The 15,280-nt window shown below is 38.8% G+C and overlaps 2 protein-coding genes across 2 annotated transcripts; one reads left to right on the top strand and one right to left on the bottom strand.

Moving 5' to 3' along the window:
- Positions 1-237: 237 nt before the first annotated feature.
- Positions 238-3,396, bottom strand: si:dkey-125i10.3 (cytadherence high molecular weight protein 1). Its single transcript, XM_059351104.1, has 5 exons — positions 3,336-3,396; positions 1,574-3,260; positions 1,409-1,462; positions 445-544; positions 238-342 (listed from the first exon to the last, which is right to left on the bottom strand). Exons 1-5 carry the CDS (start codon positions 3,394-3,396, stop codon positions 238-240), a joined length of 2,007 nt encoding a protein of 668 aa, XP_059207087.1.
- A 1,046-nt stretch (positions 3,397-4,442) lies between these two features.
- LOC131986265 (uncharacterized) lies at positions 4,443-8,090 on the top strand. The gene is made up of 2 exons (XM_059351132.1): positions 4,443-4,725; positions 6,185-8,090. Exon 2 carries the CDS (start codon positions 6,190-6,192, stop codon positions 7,483-7,485), a length of 1,296 nt encoding a protein of 431 aa, XP_059207115.1. The 5' UTR covers positions 4,443-4,725; positions 6,185-6,189; the 3' UTR covers positions 7,486-8,090.
- Positions 8,091-15,280: the final 7,190 nt, after the last annotated feature.

Raw genomic sequence — 15,280 nt, 5'->3', positions numbered from 1 at the left:
GGTCATTAACTTGCATTGTAGCGGAATCCGTGTCAGTTTCACGGAAATTTGAGTTCATCCGTGGCTATTCCACAGATTTTGAGTTAAGCAAATCCGTGGCTATTTCAAGGATTCCTGTGAGACCAGGTTCCCACGGTGATAACAATTTTTTAAAAAGAGTAAAAAGTGTCCTGAAGCTTGTTGGGGTTCAGAGGGTTAAAGAGCACAATAATCAGCTCTAAACCTCCCTGTTAGGCCTCAGATCGCCGTAACTTTTGCAAAGCAGCCACCACACTGGATCACTTGGACATGTAAGAACATGGGGGTCAGCAAATCTCCCAGGAACGTAGCACAGACACCACACTGCAAAAAAAACATACATAATGTTAACATTTTGCAATGAAAAAGAGTCGACAATCACTATGCTTGTCTGTACAGTACGTTTCCAAAAGTGACAAAACAGACCTTCAGACAGTCGGGGTGGATGGTCACTGGAGGCTCACTGAGGTGGATCTTGACATTTCCCTCAATTATATTGTCACAGATGGAACAAACATTGGTATTCCTGCAGTAAAGAGAAAGTGTTTTTAAAAAAGATGATCACAAATGTTAATCTTTGTGTACAAAATTTGGAGGAGACACTACAAGTGAATGGAGTAAAATAGATAATCAAACTAAATGATACACTGATGACTTACATTGGCACATTTACTTTTTGCAGTATGCTAAGTTGTTTTATGCAAATGAAACATTAACTTATTGAATATGTGCCAGTAAGTGTTTTTCTGATGCTCTCATTCCACCAGTCTGAAAAAAGGAACCTGGTCTCACAGGAATCTGTGAAATAGCCACGGATTCGCTTAACTCAAAATCCGCGGAATAGCCACGGAATCACTCAAATTTCCGTGAAACTGACACAGATTTCGCTACAATGCAAGTTAATGACAGTCATATCCCGTGGCTATTCCATGGATATTTTTTCCTATTGGTTTGTTCCAAGTCACGTGACTTTCAAGGTCCCGGCGGTCAGAACAAGAAACATGGCGGACAGTTCTCTCATTTTTAGTGAAAAAAATCAATATTTTGACTTAGTTTCTGCATAAAAATGGATTTTGATCACATTTCTAGTGAGAAATATATGTTTTATTTTCTAAATATTCACTCAGTGAATGTACACAATCACTTTGTATGTTGGAATAAACTTGCATTGTAGCGAAATCCGTGTCAGTTTCACGGAAATTTGAGTGATTCCGTAGCTATTCCAGGCATTTTGAGTTAAGCAAATCCGTGGCTATTTCATGGATTCCTATGAGACCATGTTGGAAAAAAGACACATTATTGAAGAAGAATAGCCCAAAATCTCTAAAGTGACCAGTGCATGACAAAGTGCCTAACATAATGTTTGAAATTCTAAGTTATGAGACATTACCTGATCACAATCTGAGTTGGAGTGGATTGTGGCTTCTCCATGGGCTTTTCAGAGCTAAAATAACAAAACCAAGAAACACTTATTGCAAGGTTAAAAATGTGTGAATATCACACGAAACAGTGTTAATGTGAGGTGGTTCTTTTTTTTTTTAAAGAGCTTACTCACGTGTTAGAGTCTTGGTTCGGCTTAGTCTCTTCGGTTTCTGTTTCTGCTGCTGGTGACACCACATCTAATGCGTCTGTCAGTTTAATGAGTCCATCAGAGGACTTTTCTTCTGCATCTGAAGCTGCTACAGGCTCAAGAGCATCCTCAATGTTCAGCTCCACTTCAGGGTCTGCTGCTGCCTCAGGTGTTGGCTCAACATTTTGCTCAACAACAGTGTTAACAGGCTGAACTTCACTCTCAACAGTGGTGTTTAAAAGTGGTGCTGCTGAGACTGCAACTTGACACTCTACAGTCTCGACTATAGTTTCAGCAGCGGGCTGGGGAGGTGATTCAGATACAGTATCTGCCACTAAGTCGGGGACCGGTTCTACGCTTTCTGCAGCAGTCACAGCAGGAGTCTCAGGTGCTGACACCACAGCAGCCTCAGCTACAAGTTCAACAGTTTCCCCAGCAGCAGCCTGTTCTGCAGAACTCTCCTTCGTGGCAGCTTCAGATGCAGATTCTGCCAATAAGTCAGGGACTGGTTCCACACTAACTTGGAGAGCAGCTTCTTCTCCTCCTGCAGCAGTCACAGCAGGGGCCTCTGGTGTTGACTCCACAGCAACATAAACTACAGGTTCAGCAATGTTTTGGAGAGCAGCCTCTTCTCCTGCTGCAGCAGTCACAGCAGGGTTCACAGGTGTTAACTCCAAAGCAGCCTCAGCTACAGCTTCAACATTTTCCCCAGCAGGCTGTTCTACAACACCCTCCTGTGTAGCAGCAATGTCAGCTACAGGTTCAACTCTGTCTTGGAGAGCAGCCTCTTCTCCTGCTGCAGGAGTCACAGCAGGGGTCTCTACTATAGCAGCCTCAGCTACAGCTTCATCAGCTTCCCCAGCAGCCTGTTCTGCAGAACTCTCCTTTGCAGCAGCTTCAGTAGCAGGTTGAGTGGGCAATTCTGTTTCGGCACCAGTCACAACTGGGGTCACAGGTGTTGACGCCACTGCAACATCAGCTTCAACGCTGTCTGGGACAGCAGCTTCTTGTCCTGCGTCACCAGTTGCATCAAGGACCTCTGGTGGCAAGTCCAGAGCAACATCAGCTGCAGTTTCAGCACTGTCTTGGAGAGCAGGCTCTTCTTCTGGTGTTGCATTTACAACATGACTTGTATCAGGTGATGACTCCACAGCAACATCAGCTTCAGCTTGTACACTGTCTGCAAGAACGACCTCTTCTCCTGCTGCATCGGTGACAGCATGGGCCTCTGGTCTTGAGTCTGCAGGTTTAACACTGTCTTGAAGACCAACCTCTTCTCCTGATGTTGCATTCACCACATCAATTGTGTCAGATGACTCAGCTACGACCTCAACTACAGCTTCAACAGCTTCTTCTGCAGCCACGCCCTCTGCATGTTGAACAGATGCTGCTGCTGCTGCTGCTGCGTCCTCTAAAAGTGTTGCATTTGCTGGCTCTCTCTCTGCTGATTTTTCCTCTTGGGATTTCAGTTCGACTGCAGGGACTTCAGCGTCTTTATTCTCCTCTGCGTCAGCCGCAGCAGAGGTGTCTGCAACAGGATCCTCCACATGAGCATGTTCCTCCTTGATTTCTGCAGTTGTGTTGGCAACTGATGTTTCTGGTTGTGCCTCACCATTTTGGATGGGTTCCTCTGTGGGTGCTTGGGGCCTGTAACAGAGGGAGTTATTTCCAGCTATGCAAGAAAGAACAAAAATTCCTTCACTCTGCAGCAGTTACAGTCAGTCGAGAGATCTTTGCATATACTAACTTTGCATCGGCTGTGGGCTCCACTGTTGACCCCTCAGGCTGGGGAGGAATACTTTCACCATTTGCCTGATTAGTTGAATGACTAAAACATAGAAAATGAAATAATAAACTTGAAAACATATAAATATGGCACCAGCGTTCATTATTTTTGGTTTTAATGTTCAAACTTGACAGAGAGTAATAATACAAACATGGAAACAAGTGGACCGTGGTTGCTCATAGTTTTCAATTAAAATTCATCACATACATACCCTTCAATTGGACAGAACTGTGGCTTTTGGTAAGGAGAGCTGGGTGGAGACTCTATAGATCTACAGGGAAATAAAAAAACAACAACATGGCATTTATAACCTTAAAGCGGACAACAGAACAATAGCAAATAATATTTCACTAATTCATGCTACTTAATGTTTGTTAATCAATAAAAAAAAAAACAACTTCAGCTTAAAATTTCCATCTAAACCAAGTCATCCATATTAAGATGGTAAAAAGAGACTGGTGCAAGGGAGGCTGTCAGGAAACAGGTACTTTCTTACTGAATAAAGGGTCAACAGATATATTTCACAAGAGATGATAGATGTAGCAGTCTCAGAGTATGACTCAGGCTTTTTTCTTTTATGTAAATGACAAGTTCATCTATAACCTGCACACAGATGTTGTACATAAAGAGTTAAAAGGATGAGCACAACAAGTAGGACACCAGCATCTGACCAAGTGGTAACAAAAAGAGGGGACCAGCTGCATGAATTGATGTAGCAAGGCCAACAAATATAGCCTTAAATGTCAACACAAGGTATATGAAAAATGTGAATACCACCAAAGACATTGCAATAAAGGGGGGTTGAGCTGTTTTCTTGGACAAGGAATGTGATATTTTGGAATTATACTGAATTAATAACAAAGATTATTTCAACAAAAACTTCAGCCTTAATTCTTTTTTTTATTATTATTATTTTTATTATTATTTTTTTGAGCATCGTGACATTTATTGATTTATCTGAATACCTGTAAAGGTTGGACACTTATTTTGGTTACAGGAACGTCAATACTCTTATTTTGAAGACACCCCACTCAGCTTCCGGTGTTCTTCCGCTGCGTCCTGCTTTGTGATGCTAGCGGCGATGCTAGCCGATTCATGCTAAGTAGGGAAATGTGTTGTTCTAGTCAAACATTAGCGCCTAATTTAAACTTTCTGAAACAGACAGACATGAAGCAGTCAATTTAGACTATTCAACACCACCTGATTTACACTTTAAGCGTAATTCTGTCTCCAAAAACACCAGGCTTCACATTTTTGTAGCTAATTTAAGAACGCAGTCACAACCAACGCAGGACGAGTCCTCTTCTGTTCCCCACTCACTAAAAATTAGTCCGAAGACCTCCCAAAACCAGTAAGTTAATCGATATTTCAAGATGTTTCCATTCACAGAAACAGAGCATTGACTGTGACAGAAAAGACAAGTACAGTGTCCTGAAGTTAAGAGGAGTAAGCTTCCAATATGTTAAAAAAAATCATCATATTAGAGCTAATAATGTCTCTTAGCTGGTGTTTAGAGTCACAAGATAACATTTAAGTGCATAAATAATATTGAAACCTATGTGTTTTTTTAATAAAGTGCTTGAAACTGGTTGGAATTAGTCCTATAATTTGTTGCATAGGATGCTATTTACACGCAAGTTGCACGTTTTGAAAAATGAAACTTTAGCATTAATAATATTGAAACTCTTTTTTTGTTTTTTTGGAAACAGACTAGACCATGTCCAGACCAAAAGTGCAAGTAACAGGGCTGATCATCATGAATCATTGACAATACTAGGATAATATTAGGATTTCAAGGAAAAGTGCTTGGATTTTGAATAAAATGCTTGAAACTTGCTAAAAAAATGTTTTATATAGGATGCCATGTCCACTGACAAGCAGGGGGTACATTTTGAAACGTGTTTACAGGACATTCACATAATGTGATGAAGAAAGTCATTAATCAGTGTACTGTATATAAATATGTCATTTAGCACAGCTGGAAGTTGCTGGAAAAGCTTGAAAATGCATCTTGAAATGCTTGAAATTGACTTGAAAGTTTTAGGAAATCTGAAGTTTGTCTGGACTAGATTGGTTGCTGGGAATCCTTTAAAACATTTACATTTTAATGTGGTGTTTTCAGAATTTGAAAAGTGCTTGTATTTGAAATAAAGTGCGACAGAACAAATGAAAGGAAAACACAATAAAGTTTCATGTTTCAAAATGTGCAACCTGTGTGTAAGTAGACTATGCATCCTATGAAATTAATTATATGACTAATTTCAAACAGTTTCAATCACTTTATTTGAAATCCTGAAAGTGTTTTAAATATTCTTGGTTATATTGAGTGTTTGATTTTCATAACAAACTCTCATAATAAGGCCAATTTGTTAAATGTTTTGTGCATTGCTCATTCCTTGAAATGCTTGAAATTGACTTGAAAGTTTTAGGAAATCTGAAGTATGTCTGGACTAGATTGGGTGCTGGGAATCCTTTAAAACATTCACATTTTAATGGTGTTTTCAGAATTTGAAAAGTGCTTCTATTTGAAATAAAGTGCGACAGAACAAATGAAAGGAAAACACAATAAAGTTTCATGTTTCAAAATGTGCAACCTGTGTGTAAGTAGACTATGCATCCTATGAAATTAATTATATGACTCATTTCAAACAGTATCAAACACTTTAGGAGTCGAAATTGAAATCCTGAAAGTGTTTTGAATATTCTTGGTTATATTGAGTGTTTGATTTTCATAACAAACTCTCATAATAAGACCAATTTGTTAAAGGTTTTGTGCATTGCTCATTCCTGCATTTCCTTTGCCATCCTAGCAAAAATGCCGTCGAGAAATCATCTTGACAAAATTGGGAGGAAGAAGAAAAAGAAATGGACAGAGGAGGCCATGGAACGTGCGCTGATTGAGGTGAAGTCGGGACGGTGTACGGTGAGACAAGCTGCCAAAGAGTTTGGAGTCCCCAAATCTTCACTGGGGGACCGAGTCAGCGGACGGGTGACCCCGGGGAGTCGCAGCGGGCCCGCTCAGCTCATAACATCCGCAGACGAGGAGTTGTTGGTGGAGTTCTCTTTATACATGTCCAAGCATGGATTCCCACTGACCAAACAACAGCTGGTGTCCTTTGCCTCGTCCATCTACAAGCGGCAGCATCGCAGGGTGGCATTCTCCAAACTAGGCCAGACCTGGTGGCTCAATTTTAGAAAACGGCAAGAAAAGAATATCACCATTCAGCCAGCAGACAATGTTGTCCGTGGGAGAACTGTGTGTGTGAGGAAGGAAGCGGTCGACCAGTTCGTACATTTACTGAGCACTGTCATGGGCACTCATGAGCTCAGAGACAAGCCTCATCAAATTTTCAACTGCAATGAGACCGGCTTTCAGCTGTGCAGGAAGAAAATGATTCTCCCCAAATCTGCCAGTCCGGGCTACAAGCCAACGCCGGGCTCCAGGGACCACATCTCCGTCCTGGCTTGCTTTAGCGCAGCTGGAGACGACATTCCCCCATTTATTATCTACTCAAAGGCATACCCAGGGGGGGTTTGTTACAAGACTCAAGGGCCTCTAAATGCCCTCTATGGATGGTCAGACTCTGGTTGCATCAACTCTGACCTTTTCAAAAAATGGTTCCTCAAGCACTTCCTCTTGCACGCACCCAAGGAGCGTCCTCTGCTGCTGATTTTCGATGGACACAAGTCTCCTGTCAACCTTGAAGTGGTGGAAGCGGCTCGTAAGGAGGACGTCATCCTGCTGTGCCTTCCGCCTCACTGCTCTCACATCCTGCAGCCACTCGACGCGGGCCTCTTTGTGCTCCTGAAGCAGCGTTTTGCAGCACTCATAGGTGATAGCTGTGCCAGTGATACTCACTTTGCGGTCAGCAAGAAGGAGTTCTCAGGTGTATTTAAGGGGACGTATCAGGTGGTGAAGGAGGAGGAAGGTGGCAGGATTGTGAAGGAAGGCTTTAGGAAATGTGGCATCTACCCGCTGAACCACTTTGCCATCAACGAGGGGCATTTGATGCCATCGCACTGCATGGGCCCAGCAGCTGGACCCTCCTTGTCCACATCCACTGTAGAAGACCTTTCCTCTCAGCTGCCGAGCCCCCTTCCTAATTCATAACTGCCCGAGGCTATCTTGGGCAGCAGAGTGACTGTATAATTCAACAAGAACTGGGCAGTTCTGTCATTTCAAATACGAATTGCTTTTCACATCAGATTGAGTATCGTGCACCACCTCCCCCAGTCTTCTCAGATTTAGTTGGTGTGTAAAAATGTTTGCATGCTGCACAAGAGCAGTTCTCAACCTGAGGGGAAACTACAAGCTCTGTCATTTTGTCTTGTGATTGACAGCCGGCCAGCTAACTAAGCTGAATAACATCAAGCAGGATGAATACAGACAAAGTTGTGCTTGATTTCTATTTTAGTGGAGTAAGCAGTAAGATTATTATACATGATATAGTCTGTGACTCAGATTTCTAACTGTTCATCTTACATGTTAAACCTCTGAACCCCATCATGTCGCATGGATTGAAATGTGTGTTTTCTTTGAAAGATTACCAAAAAAACACAGTTTATTGTAGGAAGTAACTGTAAAAACAGGCATTATCATCGGAATTTGAACTTTCCGACGCTCTTTGAACAACTCATAGTTTACTATTTTCCATTAGAAAAAGTAACCAAAATGAAGCTGAATTGAGATATTTCGGTCATGTCTCATTTAAAACATCACCAAAAATATACCGTTTGGAATAACTAGATCCTGTTAAAAACATTAAATTCTGTTCCTCAGAGACACTGATTGATTTTGCTGAGACGTACGGACAGACAGAACTGCAGACTGTTTACACAGAGCAGATGAGGAGATGACTGGGGATATTGTAAATAGAGGTTGTAAACATTCAAATAGTTCAATATGTATAGCACGTGGAGACCCATTGATTTCCCAAGGCCACAGTGAGTAAAATGTAAAAAGACAAAAAAAACATCCTGAAACGGCTTGTTGGGGTTCAGAGGGTTAAAGCACAAGAATAGATTTACTTCACTTTCTTAACTTGCTCAGATATATGACAGATTTATAGTGAAATTGTTGACTGTTATGTTGTTTAAGACTACAGGAACTAGTACATTGTGAAACTATAGTTAGATGTTGAGGGCAGGATTTATTTTTTGCTCCGGTATCCGTGCAGAAGATTTGCAGATTTACATATGAAACTTGTTGCAAAGTGATTTTTTTATCCGTGGTTTTCAGGCCGACTGGCAAAAACTGAGAGAACAGCAGGGAAGCAATGTTTTTAATACTGATAGAAGCAGAACAAGACATCTCTCGTCTCTGAAACAGCATTTCAGCTGTGAATTGTATTATTTCTTTCCTGAAGTATTCTTATTCTTAAAGGTGCTTTACACGGCATTCATATGATATTTATGATTCAGAGTCAAAGCTGAGATGAAATCACACACGGAGGGAGATTGACTCAGCGTTTACTCTTATTTTAATGTTCTGAATGCTACGTACAGCATCTTTAAGAAGCTATTTTGTCTGAAACAATAAAGGACTATTGAGGAAAGTTCAGCTCTTTTAAAAAAGTGATTATTTCAGTAACTCACCCTGTGTTACTTCAAATTTGCTAAAGAAAACACACTTTTTTTGCATGCTCACACATTAAAAAAATCCAAAATCCCTGATGAATTGAAGTAAATTTGGGTGGGGAGTGTTTAAGAGCAGCTAAACAATAAGAAAACATTAATTTAAAAAGAAGATCAAGGATTTTCTTGTTTTTTTTTTAACAATTTAAGGTAACACGGGATGAGTAATTGATGTGTTAATTTTGCTTTTGGGGTTGAATTTTTCTTTTAATTTGGGGAGGTGTGTCTTTTAACATGAATATGTTGTAATATGTAATGTCTGCCATCCATTCACACAGAAGAATCAACCCTACAGTGTGTTCTCAGGGAGAAAAAGCTGAATAAATGTATTTTTTAAATATTTTTGCATCACAAATGTGTCCATACGCTTAATAATTTACTAAGGAGTTTCTGTGTGTGTGTGCTTGCGTGTGTGTGTGTGATCTAGTCAGGTGATGTAATGTGATTGCAATAGGTACAGCTGGCAACAATACACAGGCGGGGAACACTACTGCATGTATTAATGATAACTGTGTAAACAGTGAATGAATGTTTCAGGATGTTGTTACAGTCTATTTAATCAAAGTGTATGAATATGGTTATTGAATACAGTTTTGCAGAAAATAATCAGGACTTTATGCTCAGCAAAACAATGAGATTAGTATTTAAAACTAACATTTCTTGGCTGGCAAAATATGTGTAGAGCTCAAACGGGTGATTTATATTTTGATAGTGTTCATAAGGAAGCCCGAGGGGAGCGTTTTTGGAATTGAAGGGCAGAACTTGCAGGTGTTAAAGCAGTTGTTTGTTCTTGTTTGCCTTGAGGGAAACACTCAAGTAAGAATTGTATTCAGATCAATGCTTCATCAACCAGCTAAAGCAGGAGTCTGCCGGCGGGGCACTGTAGGTCTTTATGGATGCAGCAGAGCTGCCCAGGGCCAACTTAATGTTTATGTATGTTAATATCACAGATGGTGATTTGTGCCTGAAGCCTTTATACTTTTTTTTTCTTTATTCAGTGACACAAAGGAGTAAGGGAATAATTTCAGTTTCTGCAGAACTGCCCCATCACTGTTTTGTAGTTTGTTCATTACATCTATTAAAGAAAAGAACAAATTACATTTTATTTTGAAATATATCATTAGATGTCACTCACAAGTGATGTTGCAAACGAAGCTTGACTGCACATTTGATGAACATAATTGGTGACATCTGCTGGCAACACCGTGGTATTGCATGTGTATGGATGGAAACTCAGGGCGTTTTTTTGTTGCATTTTTTACATTTTACTCCCTGTGGCCTTGTATTTTACTGCAATATATGTAAGAAGTGGGAACAACTCAAAATTGTCTTTAGCACAAATGACAGCATGTAGCAAGGTGGATTTCGCTAATAAAAAAAATCTATTTTAATTAAATTGAATTTATACATATATAAATACTGGAGGAAAAAATGCCTCCACATGCTATACATATTGATCTATTTGCATTTTTACAGCCTCTCCTGTCCTCTCCTCTCGGCTCTGTGTAAACAGATTTTCAGTGAATATTTGTCACGTGAACGTTTGTCTCAGCAGAATCAATCATGACTTCACAGTGTCACTGAGGAGCAGAATTTAATGTTTTTTAACAGGATCTCATTTTTTGTGATGTTTTAAATGGGACATGTAGAATAAAGTGATTTTGACAGAAATATCACTATTTTAAGCTTTGTTTTGGTTACTTCATCTAAGGCAGGGGTCTCAAACTCATATTACCTGGGGGCCGCTGGAGTCAGTATCAAAGTGACCAAAAAAAGAAAAAAAATGACAGAAAAAAAACTAAATTACGTAAAAAAGACACAAAATGACCCCAAAAAAGGACACATAATTACTTTAAAAAAAAAAAAGGCACAAAATTACCAAAAAAGAGACAAAATGACAGAAAAAAACACTAAATTACTTTAAAAAGACACAAAATGGCCAAAAATACAGCGAATTACCAAAAAAGACAAAATGACAGAAAAAAACACTAAATTACTTTAAAAAGACACAAAATTATTTTTTTAAAGACACAAAATGAACCAAAAAAGACACAAAATTACCCAAAAAAAGGACACAAAATTACCTAAAAAAAGACACAAAATTACAAAAAAAGACACACAATTATTTAAAAAAAGACACAAAAGTATTTAAAAAAGACACAAAATTACAAAAAAAAAGACACAAAATTACCACCAAAAAAAAGGAATTAAAGGGACCTTATACACACAACACGGTAAAGTGCCATTCATATAAACTCACATTAAACTTTCATATCAAGGTGGGGGCCACAAAATATCGTCAAGAGGGCCGCAATTGGCCCGCGGGCCGCAAGTTTGAGACCCATGATCTAAGGGAAACCTCTGTTTCCTGTGATCCATTCAAGGAGTGTCTGGAGGTTTTAATCCCGCTCTCTGGGTGTTTTTGCTGCTTTCATTATTATTATTGTGTTCAGTGGCACACAGTCTACAGCTCTGTTAAATAAATTCAGTGGTGACATCTCTGATACTCACTCAAATTTCTTGGCTGTGGACAGAACGTATGATTTCTGTCTGACTGGAGAGGGTTTGCTCTCCCCTACATGCTCCGTCCTGCAAGACAGAAGAAGGTGTTTATTTGCAGCATCTTTGTTTCATTATTTTGCTCTTAAAGTCAGTGCTTGGGACCTGAAAATGTATAGGAACACTTCGTTACTACACTACAGTGCATGAGTATAATGCCTGATTGCCCCAGATTCAAAATCAAAACAAATTAATTGCTTTAATAATTAACTTGACTTGCAGTGATGTATCTAAAATGTTCAGAATACCTCGCTTTGTCTTGTTCTTCATCCTGTTTTGATTTGGTGATCCAGCAGCCATCATTCTTCAGTGCAGTGCGCACCCTGGTGGTTTGAAACACCCTGTATCTGTCAGCCTCTACAACACACACACATTCTTTGTGTCAGAACTGGGTACCAAGGTTGTTGTAGTTAACGAAAACTAACGAAATAACGAAAACTAGAAGAGTTTTTAAAAAAAAGATAACTAACTGAAACTGTATTTTGCGGTTACAAAACTAACTAAAATTATAGTGAAATGTCCTTAGTTTTCGTTTTTTGTCAACTTTTTTCATTCATAATTCAGTGTTTCTATTAGAACATGCAACACATGGTGAATATGTTTACTGAGACTGGGATGTTTACACTAGAACCAAAATTCAAAACACCCAGAACTGTAAGAATGAATTCGGCACCCATCACATAGCCCATTACAAAAAAACTACAACTAACACTAAAACTAATAAAAACTAAACTAAAATTAAGCATTTTCAAAAACTAAAAACTAAACTAAAACTAGAAAACTCACTCTAAAAACTAACTAAAACTAAGTGAATTTGAAAACAAAAATTCACAACAAAATTAAAACTAAAACTAATGAAAAATCCAAAACTATTATAACCTTGCTGGGTACCAAGAAAACTTTTGCAAATTATTGTAACTATTAAAAGGATGGATTCAAGTGGGGCTTACCCTTTGACATGATGCTGATATTTTCTCAAACGTTCAACCTGAAGATAAAATTATAGAAAATGTCATTGTCATTGAAATTTAAACTTGAAGACAGTCCTCGGAAGGTTACGTAAGTTTTTACCAGAAAAAATAACGCAAACAAAGCTCAAAATTTTGATATTTATGTCAAAATCACTTTATTTTACATGTCTCATTTCAAACGTTGCCAAAAATAAATCGTTTGGAATAACTAGATCAGTCAACAAATATTCACTAAAAATCTGTTTACACAGAGCTGAGAGGAGAGGACAGGAGAGGTTGCAAGTAGAGATTGTAAAAATGCAAATAGTTCAATATGTACAGCATGTGGAGACACAATTTATTTTTCCAATATTCACGACACTTGTTTGCACTTGTAAACACTTACACTTAAAAACATTTTTTAATTATCAGAGAACTTCAAATTGCGTTTTTTTTTTCTTTTTTATGATTTTACTGTGTTATTCTACACATAAACATTTTTGTGTTCACACTGCCATCGCCATGATTGTGCTGATTCCACAGAGCTGCAGGACTTATAGATTTTATATATTGCAGTGAAATACAAAGCCACAGTGAGAAAAATGTAAAAAAGAGCAACAACAAAAAAATGCCCTGAAACGGTTTGGTTTTCAGAGGGTTAATTTCCATACAGATAAAACAGTAATCACTCTGTCAGACCAGTTTCAGGCTCCAGCATCTCATACATGACCAGTTAAATTGCATTCTGCAGCAAAATAACTTACTTGTGTAAAAGTGACAGTGAGGTATCTGTCATCACTTGTTACTGTAATCACCATTCGGGAAAACTATGTTCTGAATGTGCAGCACAGATAAACATTAAAAATACATATTTAGGTCACTTATTTAATGCTTTTCTGCCACTTTCTACACTCAAAAAAATAACTTGTTCCCAGAACGAAATAAAATTATGGAAATAATTTCCACCTAAATAAAATGCTTTAATTTAGCGAGAAACAGTTTTGTTGAGTGAACAAAATGTAAATATGTCGGGTCAACATGATGTATTTGCGTTACTGTTACTTAATTACCAGGGTCAGTCCAACTAGATTTGTAAGGGTAATTGTAACATACTAACATAATTTTCTTGGGCCATTTAAACGTGTATGACATTATTAAGAGTTACTTTATTTAATAGGGTAGTTACAACTACTTTTTAAAATAGTGCAGTACATAAATTAATTGTGCTGAGCCAACAAAACAAAGTTAGGTTGAAGTGGTTTAGCCTAAAAGATTACCTTTATCATATGAAAATGATCATAATAGTAATTATTCAGGAGCATTATATTCAGCAATTTAATTAGGTTGTTTTAACATCAAGCATTCTAGTAAATTTTAAAGTGTTGCATTTTATGCTAAAACTACATGTTTTACAGCTGTTCAACCACAAAACATCATTTTATTTAGTAGAAGCTACATGTTAGACTAAGGAGAAGGTAACAGACACCCAGTTTGCTTTTTTTGAGTGTGTGTTGAATTACATCTGTTGAAAAATGTCATCCTGATGTAAACAACTGACGAGTGACTGAGTGGTGTAATAATGTTTTTCTGCGTGTTATTCTCCGTATTGTCTTTCTGCTCCATTGCTCAGCCTGTTAACCTGCCCTGTGTTTACAGTGTCATGTCCTGTCACACTGTGCACCTTGTCTGTATTCTCTTTGAGCTCCTCTTAACATTTGACCTGCACTCAGAGGTTTAATCTCCGGTGATGAATCTCAATGGAAATGTGGCAGCACCAATTAACCAGGTCAAATCCATTATGCATGGAAAATGAAAGCAATTCTGACTTTGTAATGAGCCCCTAACCCCTCAAAGCCCACCAACACCAAATCAGAACTGGTGTGAAGTCCATTCTTGCACCATATTGCGTTCTCACCTGTTCAGGTCAGCTGTGTCAGGGCTGTCAGTGCAGAGCGGTGTCGAGCCTCGTCTGGGTCTCACACAGATGGGTAGAGTCACTTCAACCTGGGCCCCCACCCCCTGTCACTTCAGATTCCACCCCCTGCTTCAGTCGAGTGCCGCACCTGAGTGCTGCTCTGCAGGTTGAGCGACTGGGTGGGTGGGTTTCCTTTCATGTCAGTCATGGAGTGCCATTGTTTTATAGATTTGTGCTACTGCAAGCACGAAATGTTACATTGTAGAGATGCCACTCTTGACAAACAGGTGTTGTTGTTTTTTTCATGCATAGTTTTTCCTGCTTTCCCAGTGTGTGAGACAGCCTCCAACCAGGCTGAAGCAAGCTCAGCTTCAAAGTTAGAGTCAAGATATTTTTATTATTTATACGAGACAAACTTAGGAATCCGCTGGCACCAACCATATCATGTTATAGCTGGGAAGCAAGCAAAATAATGCTTCAAAGTTCGGCTAAATTTGGAAGGGAAAATGTATGATAATCCCATGCAATTTGGGGCAAATGTAATTTTCTTCATGCAATACAAATGTGTTATTTTGTTTTTGAATATTTCTGCATACTGGGGTCCCTAACCAGCGTGTGAATTGCATAAATTGAGGATCACATGAAGGCTGAAAATCTTCAATGACCTTAATTTTATTCATGTGCAGTGATTAAGTAATGTTAGTGAGAGCATTTTTTTTTCAAACCTGACCTTACTGTATAAAATGAGCTGCTGTGGCCTCTAGGATAATCACAGCCTCATGAAATTTTACAACCACAAACTAGAAACCTGGAGCATTCAGAGGATGTATAGCTCTCCTGGGTATATT

The sequence above is a fragment of the Centropristis striata genome, chromosome 15, assembly GCF_030273125.1.
Source record: "Centropristis striata isolate RG_2023a ecotype Rhode Island chromosome 15, C.striata_1.0, whole genome shotgun sequence".
Classification (NCBI taxonomy): domain Eukaryota; kingdom Metazoa; phylum Chordata; class Actinopteri; order Perciformes; family Serranidae; genus Centropristis; species Centropristis striata.
The sequence above is the reverse complement of the archived record's forward strand: the minus strand, read 5'-3'. Positions and strand labels throughout refer to the sequence as shown.